This window comes from Microcaecilia unicolor, chromosome 11 (assembly GCF_901765095.1).
Source record: "Microcaecilia unicolor chromosome 11, aMicUni1.1, whole genome shotgun sequence".
Taxonomy (NCBI): domain Eukaryota; kingdom Metazoa; phylum Chordata; class Amphibia; order Gymnophiona; family Siphonopidae; genus Microcaecilia; species Microcaecilia unicolor.
Window position 1 is genome coordinate 25309129 of NC_044041.1, and position 20476 is coordinate 25329604.

Sequence of the window (20476 nt, forward strand, 5' to 3'; positions counted from 1 at the left end):
CATTCATGGTGTCCTGCACAGTCACATAGGTCACATACTCCAAAAGCTAACCTGTAGCAGAGCTGTGCTGGGAGTGAGAATGAAAAGCCAGGCTTAGTAGCTGAGCCAAGAAGACAACCAAACCAAGTACCCCTTACCCATTTCCAAACTCCACCCAACTCTCCTGTAACCTTTTCCCACAGCTGCCATGCTATTTCTTTGGGAGGATACAGCATAATGAGTCCACTTAGTCCAACACCGCTGTCTCCCAGAAGATTTAACAAGGGAATGACTGTTTTATTTCTGTTTAAAAAAAAAAAAAAAAAAAAAAGGAGTACTCTATTCCCCTTGTTCAGACTCAGAGGTCTCTGCATTTCAGAGTTGCCAAAGAGAAGCAATTTTAAAGATATTTTTCAGACTATGACATCAACTAATGGCACAATCCCCTCCTGCTCCCCCATCACCTTCAACGACGGTAGCAGCTAATGAAAATGGAATGCAGATGAGCAAATTGTGTAGAAATCCTATTGTAATGAGATGCACTAAGCTTTTCCGATTGCCTTAACGCTGGAAACTCTAACGAGAGGTCTGTACCTCTCGTTAGGGCTGCGCGGGATCGAAAACTGATGAAAAACCACTATAAAAATCATTCCGCACCCCACCGCAATAATAAAAAAAAAGTGCAGTTGAGGCTGGCCACCGAGAAAAGGCGTCCGTTTTCGCCACACAGAGTCACCTTACTTCCCGTCTTAAGCAGCATACGCAAGGTCACTCCAAGTCATGAGAGGAGAGAGGCAACTGGCTTCTGTTCCTCCTCTTTTCCCCTCTGGGCATTCGCTCAACAGCTATGCTTAACGCAGAATTCTAGAATGCATGCGCCGGGCACCATCAGCCCCTTAACTCAACAAAACCTCCCTTATGCTCAACACTATGACCGTGTTTAAATTTGCATGTCTTTAGCATTGAGCATGAGTTGTTCAGACGTGCTGATCGGGCACGTCTAAACAACTCAGGCGGTATTTCTCCGGTGCTGTTTTATACAGCCCCAGAGTTTTTAGCATCTGGACCTCTGTGCATTTAAAAAGAGGCAGGACCAGTAAATAATGCGCTTAGTTTAGTCTATGATTAGTTGAATTAGGAAGACTGTTTACAAGTTTTCTTAAATTAAAAAAAAATTGCAAGTTTACATCCATTATTTTCTTTATAAAAAGTAGGTGTGAAAGTTCACAGGTATTTTGTATCCTTTCAATCGCTGTACTTGGGTTACTTGTTTAAATCAGATAAAGTGGTCTAGACTGGGAAGCTTAAAAACCAGGTCCAGTTAGTATAGAATAGCTCCACCTGGTGGTACATATTTCCATTTAAAATTATTAATAACTTGTCCAACTAAGCTAGCCCAAAATAGCAAGGCACAAAGGTCCTCCTCTCTGTGGACACCACTCAGGGTTTAGTTTTACCCTGTCTAACAACCACAATTAAGACAAAAGATAGTTGAGGTTCCGAAATCCACAGATGTAGCCACCTTTTTTATATTTATTAAAAACTAATACTTGTCTGGAAGTTGTTATACTTTTGTGGTTTTAAAGTTATCACATCCACACAGAAGTTTAACCAAGTCTTGCATAGCTTAAAGATATTTATCTTACACACAGTAACACTGCATTACAGGGGCGTAGGCGGGTATACAGTCATTCGCTGAACACTGATCTTTTCATCTGTGCAGGAATCCAGTCATGTAATTCACCTGCAGCTATATTTGCTTCTGGTTATTCCAGATCATTGATAAGGATATAATAAGACCAAAGTTTTCTTTTTAAGTTAACTCTCACACTGCTGGTTTTTGCTGGAGCTTTATGCAATATTCAGAAAGAGCTAATGTAACACCAGACTAGAACCTGATACGGGGAGCTGTACTATGTGGCCCTATCACGTGCTTAGTATGTGAAAAACAGGCTACCGCAAAATGCATTAAATAGTTTTGCAGTAATTTGCTTCTCTGCATGTGCTACATACATAGTAACATAGTAGATGACGGCAGAAAAAGACCTGCATGGTCCATCCAGTCTGCCCAACAAGATAAACTCATATGTGCTACTTTTTGTGTATACCTTACCTTGATTTGTACCTGTCCTTATCTGGGCACAGACCGTGTAAGTCTGCCCAGCACTATCCCCGCCTCCCAACCTCCAGCCCCTCCTCCCACCACCGGCTCTGGCACAGACCGTATAAGTCTGCCCAGCACTATCCCCGCCTCCCGCCACCGGCTCTGCCACCCAATCTCTGCATGTGCTAATCACATTTGTTTTCTATTTATTTTTGAGAGGTGACATGGCATGGGCAAAGAATGGAAGTGGAAGCGTTATCCAGCTAGCTCATCGCTATTAGCTGTTAAGTGCTCCTGCATCAATTTTTTCTAGTCCCACGTTCTAATAGAAAAATTAGCATGGGACCTGCAAAAATAACACATTTTTAAAAACTCTAATTACTGTAGCATTAGATCTAGGTTTAGTACACAGAAAAGTCCCACATCATGTTAAGGCCAGACGTTAATGCGTTTTTGTTAAAGGGCTCCTATATTTGGAGCACATCTACCTTCAGTCAAAAGCACTGAAGAGGACAATGTGCATTTGGGGATTAAAGCATTCTATGCATTAGGATCAAAAGCGCAAAGTTTAAGGAGGAGTTTCTGTACCACCACCTCCTAGGTCTGCATTTGATGCTTTTTATAAACCACAAGCATAAAATGATCACTCTCTCAGAATCCTGGCTTTACTGAACATTTGAGTGCACTCTCTCATCCTCACAAATAAATTCCATTCTGTTTATTTCTGCAGTTGTCATGCACATAACAGTGTTACGACAGGCTTGTATTCTACTTACTTGCTTGTTTTAGAACAATAATGTATGTTTTAAGACAGGTAACCTGCCGTGGATTTGCAGTCACTTCCAGATTCCAATAACCCTGGTATCTGTTTCACCTCTCCAGATGCAGCTTAGCTTACCAGAACGTAAAATTGTTTTGCTTCGATTCACATTGTTAGCCCACTTCAACAAAATCCAGAAAGCGTTTATTTTACATCCAGCTGCCATGTATCTTCCAATATATAAGTGACTAGGAAAAAATGCCCGTTTCTGAGCGGAATGAAACGGGCGCTAGCAAGGGGCCCCCTCCCTCCGTCCCTCGAAGCTACTTGCCTTGTTCGCTGTGGGCCGTTTCGGCCCTCAAGTGTCAATAGCTCCGCCGTCGACGTCATGACGTTTTGACGCGAGGGCGGAGCTATTGACACTCCAGGGCACACCGGATATCTCGGGTGCCTCAACTTCCGTGGAGGCTTCAGAACGTTGGGGTTGCCTTTTATATATAAGTGATTATGGGCCTGATCTACTAAGGATCTTCTCCCATTCTATAATGGAGAGGAGGGTAAGGAAGCCTAGTGAATAAGACTCGCACCATTTTATTTTATTTTTTGTTACATTTGTACCCCGCGCTTTCCCACTCATGGCAGGCTCAATGCGGCTTACATGGGGCAATGGAGGGTTAAGTGACTTGCCCAGAGTCACAAGGAGCTGCCTGTGCCTGAAGTGGGAATCAAACTCAGTTCCTCAGTTCCCCAGGACCAAAGTCCACCACCCTAACCACTAGGCCACTCCTCCACTGTTGCTACTATTTGAGATTCTACATGGATCACCAATGTGGCCGCGCAGGCTTCTGCTTCTGTGAGTCTGACGTCCTCGCAGAAACAGAAGCCTGCGCAGCCTTCTACTTGGAATGTTGCTAGTGGAATAGCAACATTCCATGTAGAATCTCCAATAGTAGCAAGATTCCATGTAGAATCTCCAATAGTAGCAGCATTCCAGGTAGAATCTCCAATAGTATCTATTTTATTTTTGTTACATTTGTACCCTGCGCTTTCCCACTCATGGCAGGCTCAATGCGGCTTACATGGGGCAATGGAGGGTTAAGTGACTTGCCCAGAGTCACAAGGAGCTGCCTGTGCCTGAAGTGGAAATCGAACTCAGTTCCTCAATTCCCAAGGACCAAAGTCCACCACCCTAACCACTAGGCCACTCCTCCACTCCCTAGTGGACCTAGTAATGCTGAAATTATTTAATTACCGAATACAAATCAAAGTCAAGCAATAATATTCCTCATTAACTGAGTTCAGAGTTATTAACCTGCTGTGCTCAACTTACAATTTCATTCCTCTATTTATAATTTATTTTTTTCCCAAAATGCATTAAAACTACCATCACATCTTTTAAATATGTTTGCACATTGGATAGGGCTATCACTGATGAGGGCATTATTTTACAAATGAACAAAAACAACATTCAGGGGAGAATTCATCAAGTTGCATTAGGGCTTTAAGTTGTGTTTGGGATCCTCTGTCTTTAACCTATGCCTTTTTGAATTCTGTCACCGTTTTTTATTTTCTCTGCCACCTCTCTCGGGACAGCATTCCAGGCATTAACAACCCTCTCCATGAAAAAGAATTTTCTGACATTACTCCTAAGTCTACCACCCCGCAACCTCAATTCATGTCCTCTAGTTTTACCATTTCTCTGGGAAAGATATGTTTCTATATTAATACATCTTTCAAGTATGTAAACATTTGCATCATATCTCCCTTATCCTTCCTTTCTTCTAGGATTTACATATTTAGGTCTTCCAGTTTGTGGTTTTGTATAATTAGTATGTTATAAGTTTTTATGTTGTTTTAAAATTTGGTCATACATTAATTTATGTCTGTTACTCTGTACACCACCAAGAATGGTAGATTGTACAACTTACAAATTTTTTAAATAAATACTGCTGTAGAATTTAAAGGGAAAATTAATCCCATGGAGGAGGATGGCCTTGCCTATACACCATGGAAAACCAACCATCCTATATAATAAAACTCACCCTCAACGTTCTGAGGATACTGACGTCACTGTCAAGTCCTCCAGGCACTTCCTTCCGGTTCGAAGCCTTCGTGGTGTTGAAGCCACCGAAAACACTGTGTTCAGGCCCTGCCCTCGCGTCAAACGTGATGACGTCGAGGGCGGAGCAATGGAGTCAGTGGCTTCACAACAAACGACGCAGCAGATTGAAGGTGGTGTGCTGAGGTCCGCAACAATGGCGGCCAGTGCCATCAGAACGCCGAAAGGGGTGAGTAGGGGGGGGGGGAGGTTCGGAAAGGAAACCGTGCTAGCGCCCGTTTCATTAACGCAAGAAACGGGCACGTTTTACTAGTTTATTAATAAAAAATAATGTTAACACTCTCTCACCTGAATAGCTCTATATTATGCAAACAATTATTCCAAATTCATTGGAAGAGGGACTTCATGAAGCAGCAAGGTTATCTCTTAAGGCATATCCCAAGCCTATCTTTCATTATTTTAGAATTGTTTGTATGCAAAAGCAGTACATCGCTTTGGCCCCTTTTGGGCTAAAATGGTGCTTAATTTATGGAACTGTAAACCACTCAATGGCTGGCTCTGCTTAGGCAATACAAAATTATTTTAAATGCATACGTCTGAATAATACATTTTATGATTCTGCATGTAATGCATCTGGTTTTATAAAAAATATCCACAATGGGCATTGTGCTTGCATATCTATAGTGAAAGACCATCAGATGATCTCGGTAAGGCAAGTGAGAAAGAATAGTCTCTTATGCACTGACATTTTGGCTTTATAAACACTGCAATTTTACTATTGTGAAGGAGCTCTTCATAGAAGATAGTTTAAGATGTATAAGAACAGTTTGATTAAATATACTAATGATTAATAAATACATTATTTAATTTTTGTGCCCTTTTAATTAGTATGGTATGGGGAAAAACAACATGCTGGATGGGAAAGGGTTATTATTTTTACCTCAAAGTTTACATACGCCTACAACAGAAATGATCAAAGAATGTGTTTATCTTGTTTGTTGCCAGAAGGAATTCAAGAGGTTGCAGTGCAGAGTATCCCAAGTCAAGATAGCTTTTTCTTGATAGAAGCTATTTACTACATCTCCACCAGAGGGAGCTATTACTATTTCATAGCACAATCAAACTACTATTCAGCACTGAAATCTTTTGTATTCTGTTCTCCAACCAAAGGAACTGACCTGGAACAAAGTGTCAACGTATCACTTTTATTTGGTATACAGAAGCTGCTATTGACTGTGGGTAACAGCAGTCATGGCTATTCCGAACAGAATGCACTAACACTAAGACGAAAAAGGCAACAGAAAGCATGCGATCAATTCAATTCAACTCAATTCTTGTATACCGCTAATATCCCCTTTCCAGGGTTCATACAGTTGAAAAAAGTGTTTGTTCATAAACGTTCTACCCTTGCAGTCTGGAGAAAAAGTGAAATATAGATCAACACAGATTTCAAGCACACCAAAGGATGACTTGCCCCAATGCAAAAAAAACAGAATACTCTGCCCAGTTTTGCTGGAATTATATCTGGCTTTGTAATCCAAAACAAAAGAAACTGCATAAGTATTACCTTTCTCTGTTACCAATCCAAAAACTATTCTGCTTTTGTACTGCAGGTTCACTAGCACAACGTAACACAGAAGATAATGAAGGAAATGTAGAGTATGTGTAAATTTTTATGGACGTTTTATCGTAATGCACTAGTGTTGAGGTGGAATATAAATAAATACATTACTGTTCAAAAGTCAAAGTAATATTAAATGGGCTCCCTATAAGTCATTAGAAAGACGCCACATGTACTGAGACCCAACACCATACCAGGACTATCTTTATGTTGCCATCTCCATAGACCATACAGAAGCTTTAGTATCAAAACAATCTCTAAGCTGTTTAGGATCAAAAACAGTACTCATTTCAAACATCTGAAGGTGTATTGCAAATAAAAATCACCTTCCAAAGTAAATGTCTCCTGATGTATTCGTAGAAAAGATTTACATTTACTCTGCATCAGCATATATGTATAGCCGGGGTACAGATTGATCTGGAGGCCCGAGATAAGCTGAGAGCTGCTCCAAGAAAGATCTAACTCAACAGGGTGCAGAGACATGGGCAACCAGCGCGTCAAGAGTAATGACACAAATGTTTGCCAGGACCATTTACATAGTAACATAGTAGATGACGGCAGAAAAAGACCTGCACGGTCCATCCAGTCTGCCCAACAAGACAATTCATATGTGCTACGTTTTGTGTATACCCTACTTTGATTTGTACCTGTGCTCTTCAGGGCACAGACCGTATAAGTCTGCCCAGTATTATCCCCGCCTCCCAACCACCAGCCCCGGCACAGACCGTATAAGTCTGCCCAGCACTATCCCTGCCTCCCAACCACCAGCCCCGCCTCCCAACTACCGGCTCTGGCACAGAATTTAAAATCTAGTATACTCTGTTGTACACAGCCGCGGGCATGTGCCCAAAGGGAATGCCCCTTTGGAACTGGCAAACACTTGCCCTTCCCTTTCCCTCAGTGACGTAGCCAAGGGTGGGCTTGGGTGGGCCCAGGCCCACCCACTTTGAGCTCAGGCCCACCAGTAGCAGCACACCTATGATGTGGCTGGCAGAGATTCCCAAGCTGAAAACTCCCAACAACTGTCTCTCCTGCATATTTATTTATTTATTGCATTTGTATCCCACATTTTCCCACCTATTTGCAGCCTCAATGTGGCTTACATAGTATAGTAGTGGCAGTTGCCAATACCGGCATGAACAAATACAAAGTGAGGTTATGATAGAATAATGATCAGGATTGATAGACACATTGGGGGTCATAAGGGGAAGAGTAGGCTATGTCCAGTACAAGCATTTATATTGTTGTGTTGCAGGGTTAAGGCATATCTTATAAATAGCAGATCTTCGCCTGCAGGAAGAAGCAACCGATACATACTGCTCAAACCGGCCCCAAAGCCTTCCCCCTCTGACGCATTCCCGCCTATGCAGAAACAGGAAGCTTCATCAGTGGGAAGGATGTGGGGCCAACATGAATACTATGTATCAGTTGCTGCTTACTGCCGGCAAAAATCTGCTATATAAAAGGTGTGCAGGAGAGGGGGGATATTTGAGAGACCATATGGCATGCAGGCGAGAGAAGGAGAGACCAAATCACCTGTGGGATGGGGTGGGGTTCTTCTGCCCACCCATCTTGGGCCCAGGCCCATCCAAAATTGGGTGTCTGGCTACGCCCCTACTTTCCCTTCTCCATTAAAAGCCAAAAGGTTAAAGAAAATATCTCTAGGCTGTATCAGGTGCCTTCTTAACCCTCAACCACTACTTCTGTCTCAGCTTCAGCTGATAGATGGATGGCCTGACATTCTCCTCTAGAATTTTCTTACAAAGCACACGATTCTTACGTCTATCAATGATGACAAGCCTCACAGGTCCTGATATATCAAAACAGCCACACATCATGTACCTTTGACACCAGATCTTACTGGTGACAATGGTACATGAGTTCTTACTTTAGAAGGCAGTGTATGGTTTTTTTCTCCAACAAAATGTTACTGCAACAAAAAAATGTAAATGTTTGACTCATTGGACTCGAGAACATTTACTCCAGAAGCCTTGTGAGTAATCCAGATGCTCTCTGGAGAACGTTAAGGGGGAAGCAATTTTCTCTCTCGAGACCAGTGGTTTCTTCCTATGTTCCCTTGCACATTATTCTCATTCATCTTTCCCCCCCCCCCCCCCCCGCCCCCAACAGTTGATGCCCAAACTCATATCAACCTCAAGAGAAGTTTGCACATCATTAAATGTTTAAATGTTATTTTTCCTGGATGAATTTCTGGTTTTCTTTGGGAGTGATCTTGGCAGGATAGCTGCCATAGGTCAGGTTACTCTGGTCTTCAACTTTTTTGAACTGCAGACTAACAGTGGATGACAATCTCCCAAGTGTTTTGTAACGGTCTTTTATCTGTCTAGCAACATGAGCATTAACTTTCATGCCTTAATAATGACAACCCTCCCCCGAATCTGGATCCTGGGCAATAAAATAATAATAGACTTTCCAAAACAAAGGATGAAAAGGAATTCAGAAAACTGGAATTAAATTTGAAAATGGATCACATTGTAGATATACAATAAGAAAAAGCAGATCATTCTTATCTTTTCATCAAGGCAAGAGGTAAAAGATCAAGTTTGCTAGTGCAGAATGCTAAATCGATGACTTATATTACTGTAATCTTAGTTCAAAGATCAAGCTTTGCATGCAAGTAACTCTTATGCATCCCACAAGAATGAGGAACTATACTGCTTATCTAAAAATAAAGTGCAACCTAAAATGTCAGACCATAAAAATACAGAAAGCAAATCGCAGTTCTTCATATGTAAATACAGTTTACATTTTCAAATTTGAAAATAAAGTGCTATCATACTAATCAGAGATTTCCTTTATAATAAGATCACTAGATTTCAAGATTTGCACATGATTTATACTCAAATCTATTGCATGTATATTCACTGTAAATATTTCAGATTGGGTGTATCCAAAGACCTGAGTTGAAACCCAACTAATCAGATTCTAAATTCCTCAGAACAGGGAACTCCATTACCCAATAAACCTGTTACAACTTATATTAAGCATTCATATGATCTCCCAGTTTTGACTTGTTAACAATTTCCTGCAGCTGTGCAACTTTTAAATAATTTGATTTTCTCTGTAGTTTGGGCCCTGGCACCATTCCAACCATACAAAAAATCCAAAACACAAAGCCAGTATTTAACAGTATAACAAATAATATTCCCACTATCAAAGAGGATTACAAATCTTTAGCCCAACTATACAACAGCCCATCGAGGAGTCTGGTGCAGAAGGAATGGATCCTCAGAAGCTTAGCTACAATTGGGTGGCAGAGCAGGTGGGGGGAAGAGGGGTTGGTGGTTGGGAGGCGAGGATAGGGGAGGGCAGACTTTTTTATACGGTCTGTGCCAGAGCCGGTGATGGAAGGCAGGACAGGTGGTTGGGTGGCAGGAAAAACTGCTGGGCAGACTTATACGGTCTGTGCCCTGAGAAAGACAGGTACAAATCAAGGTAAGGTATACACATGAGTTTATCTTGGGCAGACTGGATGGACCGTGCAGGTCTTTTTCTGCCGTCATCTACTATGTTACTATGTTACTATCATGTGGTTGAACAGATTCTAGAGGGTGCTCTACACTTGTGAAGAATGCTTCATCTTACTCAACTGTTGGCTCAGTTGATGTTCTTCTATAAAGTCAAATGCATTAGACGAGTATAATCTTTTAATGAAAGAATTCTAAATACCCCATTTATTTATATATGCTCCTTGTCTTATTGCTAACTGGCATATATGTTAGACAATAAATTCATTGCTGCCTGTTTCCCAAGGGGGGTACAATCGCTGTCCTTTCAAGGATCAACAATCTGATGTTCTTGTGGTTGAGATCCTTCAATGCTACATGTCATTTAAAGTAAGGCACAAGCATCTGTGACAAAGAAGCGATATGCTGGTCTTTGTTCTAAATAAAAGGCACTGGAGGAACAATAATTTAAAATAAGCTATGCAGAAGTCAGCTACCTTGCATGTGATATGGGTTATCAAATTTGACACAGATACTGAAGGAGGGAAGTAGGAATTTAACAAAATTCACACATGCCCCACGTGCAGCGCTCAGCCTTAGCACCTTGTCCTACCCTGTCTGGCTCTCTAAATATACAGCTCATAAAACAACACAGCTCATAAAATAAAACAAGACAAAATAAATAAATAAACCAACACATACTGGCTGATATTCAGTCCATGGTGGACAATGGTTTCAAAACCACTGACAACTGTGGGCTGAATTAGACCACAGTATTCCATGCTAGGCCATGTCTAGGCACTAACGTTGAATGTCCAGGTCACCTGTGCACCCGGCAGTTATGTATGTGCTGGCTGATATTTATTGCTGGTACCTGCCTACGTAACAGGGCAAAGGTAGGACTAATTTTTGTGCAACCCTATCATGCCTGGTTAGGTATAGGGGCACCTGCACTGAACATGGCCAGTGCACACATATCTACCGGCTCCATCCCAGCACTACACAGGCAGTCAGAGGGAATTTCAGCTGCACTACCCAGTTAAGTGCTACTGAACATCCCCCTTCTGGTCCGCTGATCAGGGTTTGGGCAGAAGCCTCACCTGCTGCTTACATCACTTTGAATATGTAACCCCGTAATGTATACTTTTGCAAACAACAAAGAAGCTATTAAATCCCTGCTATCCACAAAACGGATTGACCATCTTGCAACAAGAAAACTTAAATCCAACCCATGAAGTCTAATTTAAAAATACATAAAGCAATTAAAACAGAACATACATAAAAACAAGAGCCTACCCGTTGAGGCTCTTCTCTTCTTTCTCTTAGGCTGCGGCTTCTTTTATGAAGAACAGCTGCAGGAGCTTCTCTCATGCCTGATCCCTGTTCACTGTTTCTGGTCCAGTCTTTTTCAGTATCCTGCTACAAATTGGTAAATGGCAAGGTCAGAATAAGGAACATCACATGGTAATCTCCTAAATGTAGAGCTGTGGGGGGGAGGGGTTAATTATTATTATTATTATTTATTGCATTTGTATCCCACATTCCCCCACCTATTTGCAGGCTCAACGTGGCTTACATAGATTTGATAACATTTTCATAACAGGATATCGGATACAATTAGTAATGTGTAGTGCTTAGGAAGGGGTGAGGGAAGAGAGTTGTTAGGGTAATTATAGGAGGTGTGCGCTCATAGTTGAGTGGACTATATAGGGGCTCATTTTCAAAGCACTTAGCCTTCCAAAGTTCCATAGTAACCTATGGAACTTTGGAAGGCTAAGTGCTTTGAAAATATGCCTCTAATTAGTGAGGTTATAAGTTCTCATTGTAGGCCTTGTTGAAGAAGAATGTTTTCAGAGATTTCCGAAAGATAGATGTTTCTTTCATTGCTTTCAGGTCTGTAGGTAATGCATTCCATATCTGCGTGCTCTTGTAAGAGAAGGTAGTGGCGTGCATCATCTTGTATTTAAGTCCTTTGCTACACAATGGTATTCAGGGGGAAGAAATTAAGAAACCAGCTGGAGAAATTAATCGGGAAAGAGAAAATCTCTGTCTATGCCCCTTTAGGTTTCTTTTACTAAGCTGCACTAAGATGTTGCAGTTACTGTGTGACAATTGCCAAAATTAATACATAATAACTGCAAAAACTTCTGTGTTAACTGTTGGGGGGTGTTCCAAGCCTTTTGCTACACAATTAATGCAGGGAAAATGTTCTTACTGTGCGTTACCTGCATGGAAGGGAATGCAGAGGTGCTTAACTACACCACGCGTCTACTGTGTTAACTAAAAGAATGTGGAATTCATTATGAGCCCTTTAGGGACCAAGAAATACCTACTAGTATACCTGAATATATAAGATACTTGCAAGCCTGAAGGCTATTGAAGTGGTGTACATTCAGGTATAGTAGATTTTTCTGTTCCTGGAGGGCTCAATTAAAAAAAAAATAAAAATCAAACAACGGAAGTGAGATTTGAACATTGGTTCCCTAATTCTCAACCCATTACTCTAACCATTCAGCTACCTCACTGCTCTGCATGGACATCTGTGTGACCATTTTATAAGATGTATATCAACTGCAGATATCCTCATCCAATTCTGAATTCACTGTTGTGATACTGCTACCACTTATAAACTGTTACACATCAATGGAACAAAAGCCTCAATAGACTCCTCTATCTTGGGCTCAATGGCCTTCAACTATGTGGAGCACTTGCTGTCATCATCGGCACAAAAACCTCCATAAATCTTTATAGTCTTTTGAATTTTTAAAATTTTGCAAAATACAGAAACGTATCTTTTGCAGCGGCACAGTCTCTCTTTCCTTCCCACAGCCAACAATGGCCAACGTTTCGAATACTTCTTCAGGGTCCGTGGTCTGTGCAATTCACTACTGAAGTTTGTTTCTGCATCCGGTGTTGAGCCCAAGATAGAGGAGTCTGTTGAGGCGTTTCCTCCATTGATGTGTAACCGTTTATAAGCGATATGAGGATATCTGCAGTTGATATGCATCAGAAGTACTATTTTCCTCTGTGGTTCCTTGATTCGATTATAGTAGCATTTTATAAGATGGACATTACTACGCTGTCAAACAGACGTCTATTCCTTTGTTTTCCCTTGTTCATAATTTGGACATTTCAGTTTGAAAACTGGATGTTCATGCTGGACACTCCAGAACATGGATATCCATCCAACATGTATTTTAAAACAGGCTGTATCGTGTTCTAAAATACATGCAAGATGGGCATCCATTTGTGACGTTCTAACTTGGATATCCATATCCCGATTTGGATGTACTTTCTAAAATGCCGCTCTATGTTTTACTACTCATATATTTCACAGTTGCACTATACAGCTTTATAAAAATTAAAAAATAAAAACTTAACACACCTTGATATCGAAAAGCAGTTATATGGCCAGCAGACTATGTAAATGCTTTTGTCTGAATCTGTTTGGCATGGAAAATGGGTCAATTTTAACCATTAGTCACTATACAGCCAAAATTTATCTGTATAAAGGGGAGCAGGATAAAGGATAACTTGACAACATAATATGCCAACAAATTCAGCTTGGAACAAATTAGACTTGGAACAATAGTGTTTCTTAATATATGCATAAAGATATACAGATTTAAAAAAATTATGCATTACACTGGACAACATGATTTTTGTTTCCATAATGAGATTTACAGATTTTTGGATACTTACCACACAAATGACTCTACTGTTGAAGGCAGCCTATGAACTATATTTTGGAAATAAAAGTCGGTGATTGAGACATATGGTTCTTTGCTCCTTCAGACAGAACTCGCCGCAAATATAGCAGAACTAGGAAAAAATGCCCGTTTCTGAGCGCAATGAAACGGGCGCTAGCAAGGGGCCCCCTCCCTCCGTCCCTCCAAGCTACTTGCCTTGTTCGCTGTGGCATTTCCGTTTCGGCCCTCGAGTGTCATAGCTCCGCCCTCGACGTCACGACGTTTTGAAGCGAGGGCGGTGCAGACACTCCAGGGCACACCGGATATCTCGGGCGCCTCAACTTCCGTGGAGGCTTCAGAACGTTGGGATTGCCTTTTATATTGAGAGATGTGTCAGAATGATTAATATATTTCTGCCAAAAAAGCATGAAACGTGCAGTTTGCTAACAAGATGGCTACCCCAGACTGTGGGGGGCTATAAAAAAAAAGCTCAAAATCTAAATAAACGAGGTCTCAAACTCAAATAGTTCTAAGTTCCACCTCCTGAAGCAGGAGGTTTGCAAAACAAGTGGACTTGTTCACGCATTGCGGCACTTGAAGAAAGCCCTTTTATGCACTGGAACAGTAGCAATTTGATGATCTGATATTAGGAAAGGATGCCTCTCCCGTTCAGCTAAGTACTTGTGAGACTTTATCTTGATATAAGTCATGAACTATCATTAGTTTTTGTTCGAACTTTGGGGATTTGACATGGACATTTTTGTGTGTTTTTTTGGTGACTAAAAACAGACCATGTGGGTTTTGGCTATTTTTCTCCCTTTTTAAGTGAGCAACTTTTTTCTACGTTTTTGGCGGGTTTTTGCTGTCTCTTTATTCTGGAGATAGAAAATTTAAAGAGAATGATAATACCTGGGAATCCCTTTGGAAAAGACTGACAAGTTTGGTCAGACCAATGCTATTTCAGCTTTGAGGCCTCATTTATTTAGATTTTGCGATTTTTTTTTTTTAAACCCCAGTCTGAGTTAGTCATCTTGGGGTCCTTTTACTAAGCTGCAGTAAAAAAGTGGCCTGCAGTAGTGTAGGCGCATGTATTAGGCACGCTCCAGGCCAGTTTTTACCGCGTTTGCAAAAAAGGGCTTTTTTTTTTTTTTAATGGGACGGGAAAAGGGCATGCGGTAAAACTGAAAGCAGTGTGCAATCCAAAACCAGCCTGACCCCTTAACGTCACCCATTGATCTAGCAGTAAGGGCTCATGCGCAGTGACGTGTCAGCATGCGCCAACTGCCGATTACCAACGGAAACGATGCGCATGGGAGGGTTATGGGCGTGCGCCACATCTAAAATTACTGCCGGGGGGGGCATGGTAGCCTGGCGGTAGTCTTGTTTAGGTGTGCGCTGTACGCACATATCACCTAATGTGCCTTTGTAAAAGGGCCACCTTGTTAGCAAACTGCTTGCTTCATACTTTTTGGGGGGTTATTTTGAAAGTTTGCTACTCCTTATGTATGTTTTCTAATATGTTTCTGCAACATTTTCAGTTTAATTTACCATCAGGTCATGTAATAACTAGCTGTTTATGAACTTTTCCTAGAAGAATTACATAAAAATAGGGCTAAATGATTTCATAATATATTTAAACAGTGTTCATTTACTAGTGATGTGTTGACACACGTGTTGTAGCAAATGTCTGGAAAACCATACATTATAGAAACATTTTCAGGTCAATATTCAGCCAACATAGTCAACATGTTGTTGTCTTTTTTTGAACGCGGACCGTTGCTGGTTAAATTAGCCCCAGATATTCAGTGCCGAAATCCTGCTTGATCTCCCCCCTAGACCGACAAAGGACCGGGGGACCTATGGAGGTAATGGAGGGGTTGGGACAGCTTTCAATTTTGTTTGGAGATTAGCAGAGGAGGGGGCCCTGCAAGAACCAAGGTGAGTTGAAATGGGCACCAGCTGATATTCAGACCGGTGCCCAGTTAAACCTGGCACAAAGACAAGACAGCCTTTGTTCTCTCCTAATTTAATGTGCTTATCTTTAGCAGTCTGAATATCGCCGCTGACTAGGGCAATGCCCCACCCCATGTCACCCCTATCCTCACCAATTAAGGGTTGGACATTTAGCAGCAGTATTAACCACACAGTGCCACAGTAGTCTGCCAGCTGCAGTAGTTTGCCCGTTAACCTCGAGCAAGTGGAGGAGTGGCCTAGTGGTTAGAGCACCCGTCTTGCAATCCAGAGGTGGCCGGATCAAAACCCACTGCTGCTTCTTGTGATCTTGGGCAAGTCACTTAACCCTCCATTGCCTCAGGAACAAACTTGGATTGTGAACCCTCCAGGGACAGATAAACACCCAATGTACCTGAATGTAACACCTCTACTACTGAAAAGATGTGAGCAAAATTTAAATAAATATCCATGGCCATTTAAACTGCTTTGAATATCGGGCCCTATATGTCATTTCTGTGATCAGCATCCAAAAAGTCTATAAGAAACACCCAATCCCATTATGGAAACAACAATCATATCGTCCAGCGAGAACTTGGATCAAAAAGTTCACAGCCCACCATGCCATTTGCTATCCTAATATCATGTTACAGACCATTATTTCTGCCTAACAAATATTTCAGGATTTTCTTCCAGAAACAAAGTCAATTTCATATCCTAATCTACCAACGGCTTTGAAACCAGCGCTACATGTCATGGTTTCTTGTAGACAATGAAGTACTCATTTCAATCAAACTGTGTGACAGAAATGTTGCAAGGTTATATTCTGATTCAGGGTTGTAAGTTCTATTAGATTAACCCACATTTGTTTAAAAAAAATTTTCATGAAATGGGTTCTCCAGCATTATTTATATCTTTATGTGGTTGCTGGACATCTATCTCCTGGAACATAAGAAATTCATTATTAATTATTATTTTACTTTTTTCCTAGTTGGAACTACAATTTATTTTGTATATGGCTAATATCCAGTACATACCATTTTATCATCAGTGGAACCCCTTTCTCGCCGTGTAGAGTTTCTTTTCTTCACACCAGATGTTTCCAGATGGAAGCTTTGCTTAGGTTTTTCTTCGCTTCTCTTTTCTTTATCTTCTTGCATCAGAAGTGTGATATCTTTTACTCTAGCTGGACGGGAACGTGTTATGCTGACAGAACTTTCAGTACTAGCTTTGCTTTTATTAAAGTCATTCCCATCTGAAGTTCTAATGGCACTGCCTTTACTTTTAAGTACTTCAGAACTGTAGTTTGTGTTACTTTGGCTGCTGCTTTCAACAGACATCTCAGACCGCTGGAAGTTTCTTGACAATGCCTTCTGTAATAAGCTATCAGCTGTCACTCGGGATGAAATGGAATTCAAACTGGCATCAGAATCTGGTTGGAGAGACACTTGAGCAGATCCTGATCCATAATCTTTGTGTTTTATATTATATTGTTGCATTCCTGATAAACCACTTACTTGCTCCTCATCTGCAATCTTAGTTATTCTTTTCTTATTATCTCTGGTTTCAGAAGGAGAATCTGAAGGTCTCTCAGAAGGGTCACCTAACTTTTCCCAATTATGGTGACTGATTTGTGTGTCTCTGAGGTTTTGCTTATTCACATTTTGGTTAAAAGAATCGATTTTGTTATTGCTTTCCTGTGAAAAACCTAATGTTACATTTAAGGGCTTGTTAGATACTTCAGCAAAGCTAGAACAAGATTGCATTGAATTTTTCTGACTCTTCCAGTTAAGAGGCTTATCTACATAATTCTTCAAGGATCTAGACCGTTCCTTATTAAATTGGCTTTGATGGACTTGATCGTCATATTGTTTGCTGTCAATCTCACCGACTTTCAGTAATTCAGGTTTATAGTTTGCCATTAATTCATCAATGTCAAGGACACTGTATCGATAACTATTTTTGGGCTCAGCTATGAAACCAGAGGTTTCGTCATCTTTTTTCCGTGCAAACTTTCTACTATCTTTTTGTAAAGGACTAACATATGCTTCATTATCTGACAAGATTTTACCTTCAGCATTAGAGTTTGAAGTTCTTCTTTCTTTTAACAAAGAATCATCATCTATTTTAGTCACACTGCCTAGATTTTTATGCGGAGTTCTCCACCCACTGTAATCCTCATCAGGCTTTGTGTTTTCATTTGGCAGATACTGTTTTGAAAAATGTACAGTTTCCCAGTCTTGCCTCTTATCTGGTTTCTTGCTGGTAGTTTCTAATGAAACGTCTTTATCATGTATAAATGTTTGAGGGTTTTTTCTACCAGACTCTGGCTTCCCTTGATTTGAAAACATGAAGTCATCATGTTTTAAAGGACTCTGGAAAATGTCTTTTTTCTTATTCGAAAAGTGGCATGTAACTGCAAAATATGTTGCCTTTGGTTCAGGAATTGGGTCTTGCAACCTAATGCTCTCTTCTGATCCTGCTGGCTCTTGGCATTTTTTGTTCTCTCTTGCTACAGAACTCTCTGTAGACTGCAACAAATTTGCCCCTCTACATGAGCTTTTAGTGATGTCTTGCACTAATCTCTTTGATTTTTCATGTGTGCTTTCATCATCAGGTAAAGGCATCATCCCCAATTGCTCAGAGATACTCAGATCTGTAGTGGTGCTACCAATTTTACTAACCTTTCCTCCCACCTCTAAAGGTCCCCATTTACCCTCTCTGTTATTTACTTTTGTACCATCCTCATCTTTCCTCATTCTGTCTACCTCCTGATATTTTTTTAATCCAAACATTCTGGATTCCCCTTTATCAACAGCTATTAATTCTGTCCTGGGTTGATTGTCTATGAAGAAATCATTGGATTGGCTATCTTCATACCCTGAAATCAGACGCCTGTTTACATTGGTTGAAGATACTTGTTTATCTACAGTAATGCTGGAGTTTGAAGTATCTACCCCATGGGCTTTTATTACAGTGCTATCAGAAAAACATTCCAGCACTTTGGGTTTCTCATGTTTTTCTCCCAGGTTACCTATACTCATCACCTTATTTCTTGCAATGCCTGATCGTTTGTCTATATGTGTGAAACTGGATGTTTTCTTCAGTTTCACACTGTGATTGTCCTGCAACTTGACTGGTTGATTTATATCTTCCTGTACAGTAAAAGTTTGGACAGAGACAGGTCTAGGATCTGTGAAACTAGGTTTATTGGTAGTCATTTCTAATATGTTTTTAGGCACTGGACATAGAGTAACATCTCTAAAACTAACAGCTTCAGCATCCAGAAGGCTACAAGACCAATCTGAATGCAGAACATTGTCATTCGATTTCTTTGTTTCATTCTCTTGGGTATGAAAAGATTTTCGAGATCTCAGCGTTACAGCTTTGTCTTCTGCAGCCAGTGTAATGGATTCACTGCGTGCCCTTTCACCAATTGTCTGAATGATTTCATACCTTGGCTCTATTCTTTGGTAGTTTAAAGTGTCTTCTATATATTTTGAAGTTCTTTCTCTGAGATTTTCAAGTGAAGAATGATTATTGAGAGGAGGATCATAAAATCTCCTGTTTTGTTCATTATAAGCAATTCTTTGTTCAGGTTCACCAGCTAGATTTAAATGTACTTTGTCCTCCAGGTTTCTCCTTTGCAAAGGTTCTTCAAGCACCAAGGAATCCACTGTATCAGATTTTTTGTCAGTCTTACTGGCCAGCTTCAGTGTATGATCTACAACAGGATATGTCTCTACCGCACTGTGCCGCTGAATGTTATGCTCAAACAAAGTGGCTCTCACTGTTTTCAAGTCCATACTTTCTGAAGGAATGGCATGGCTTGTTCCTCTGTCAAGATGGTTTGTTTTGGAGAGACAATTTTTATTTGAAAGAGAGACTTGCTTCTCTTCTTTAGAAAAGCTTCCTTTCTCAAAGTGATCCATTTTCTCCGGTGGATTTGCTGATATCTTCCAGTGAACCTTTTCAGTCAAAGGGTCACCAAGGCCTGTTCTGCCATACAGCTTTTCCTCTTTATTCTGAAACAAAGAGGTGAGAGAGAATGTCATCTCTTACTTCTGACACTTACTGCATTTTTTAGTGCCATACACATTCACCTCTTAATGAATTTAATGTGTACACCTTGCTTATAGAGATAAACAAGGTGTACACATTAAATTCATACTGTATATGGCTATAAATGTAAAATAGTGATTAAACTTATTGCACAATCCAGACAATTATAAAGATTTTTTAGCATTAACACCCATTCCAGAAAAGGGTTATTAAATTGTAAGGCCTCTAAGTGTTAAAAAAAAGTCCATACACTGAAAAATCATACACACTTTTCAAGAACCACACGTATGCCTTTCTTGAGATATAGTTTGGGCAGATCTGAGGCAGAGTTGCGAGGTACATATGTATTATGCACGTAAATGCATAGAATACATATGCATTTACACCACCATCAGATTAGGTATATATTGGTGCATTTGAATTTACACACTACTGGGGATGGTTCTGTGTGCTCATTTTAGGAAAGAAAAAAAAAAAAAGACACAGGCATGTTACCTTTATAAAACAGGGCTAAAATAGGGGCCTTCTTAGACTTACAAAACAGGCAGCCTACTATAAAATTACCCCCTTAATGTACGAGTCAATATTTCTGCCAAAACTGTCCCGGGGTATTAACTCAAAATAATGGAGCTCATAAGATAAGTTTAAAGTATTGCCTGTATTTACTGACCTTAATCAAAATCCTTTCAGACCAGAGTGAATAAAAATCAGCGAGATTAAAAAAAAATTCGTTTTAACATTTTCTTTACATTTTTATTTTAAAAATCTAGTTCAAACATATATGG

At 40.4% G+C, this 20476-nt stretch overlaps 1 protein-coding gene across 2 annotated transcripts in view; it reads right to left on the reverse strand.

The window, feature by feature from the left end:
- The window catches only part of KIAA1671 (KIAA1671 ortholog), a 357819-nt gene that overhangs the window by 237085 nt on the left and 100258 nt on the right, over positions 1-20476 (reverse strand). Inside the window, exons 4-5 of one of the 2 annotated variants that reach the window (XM_030220129.1) lie at positions 16667-19654; positions 11287-11409 (exon numbers count right to left, since the gene is read on the reverse strand). In XM_030220129.1, coding sequence (XP_030075989.1) covers positions 11287-11409; positions 16667-19654 — 3111 coding nt within the window. Of the gene's footprint in view, positions 1-11268; positions 11410-16666; positions 19655-20476 lie in introns of both variants that reach the window. The other variant, XM_030220128.1, reaches the window with a different exon arrangement.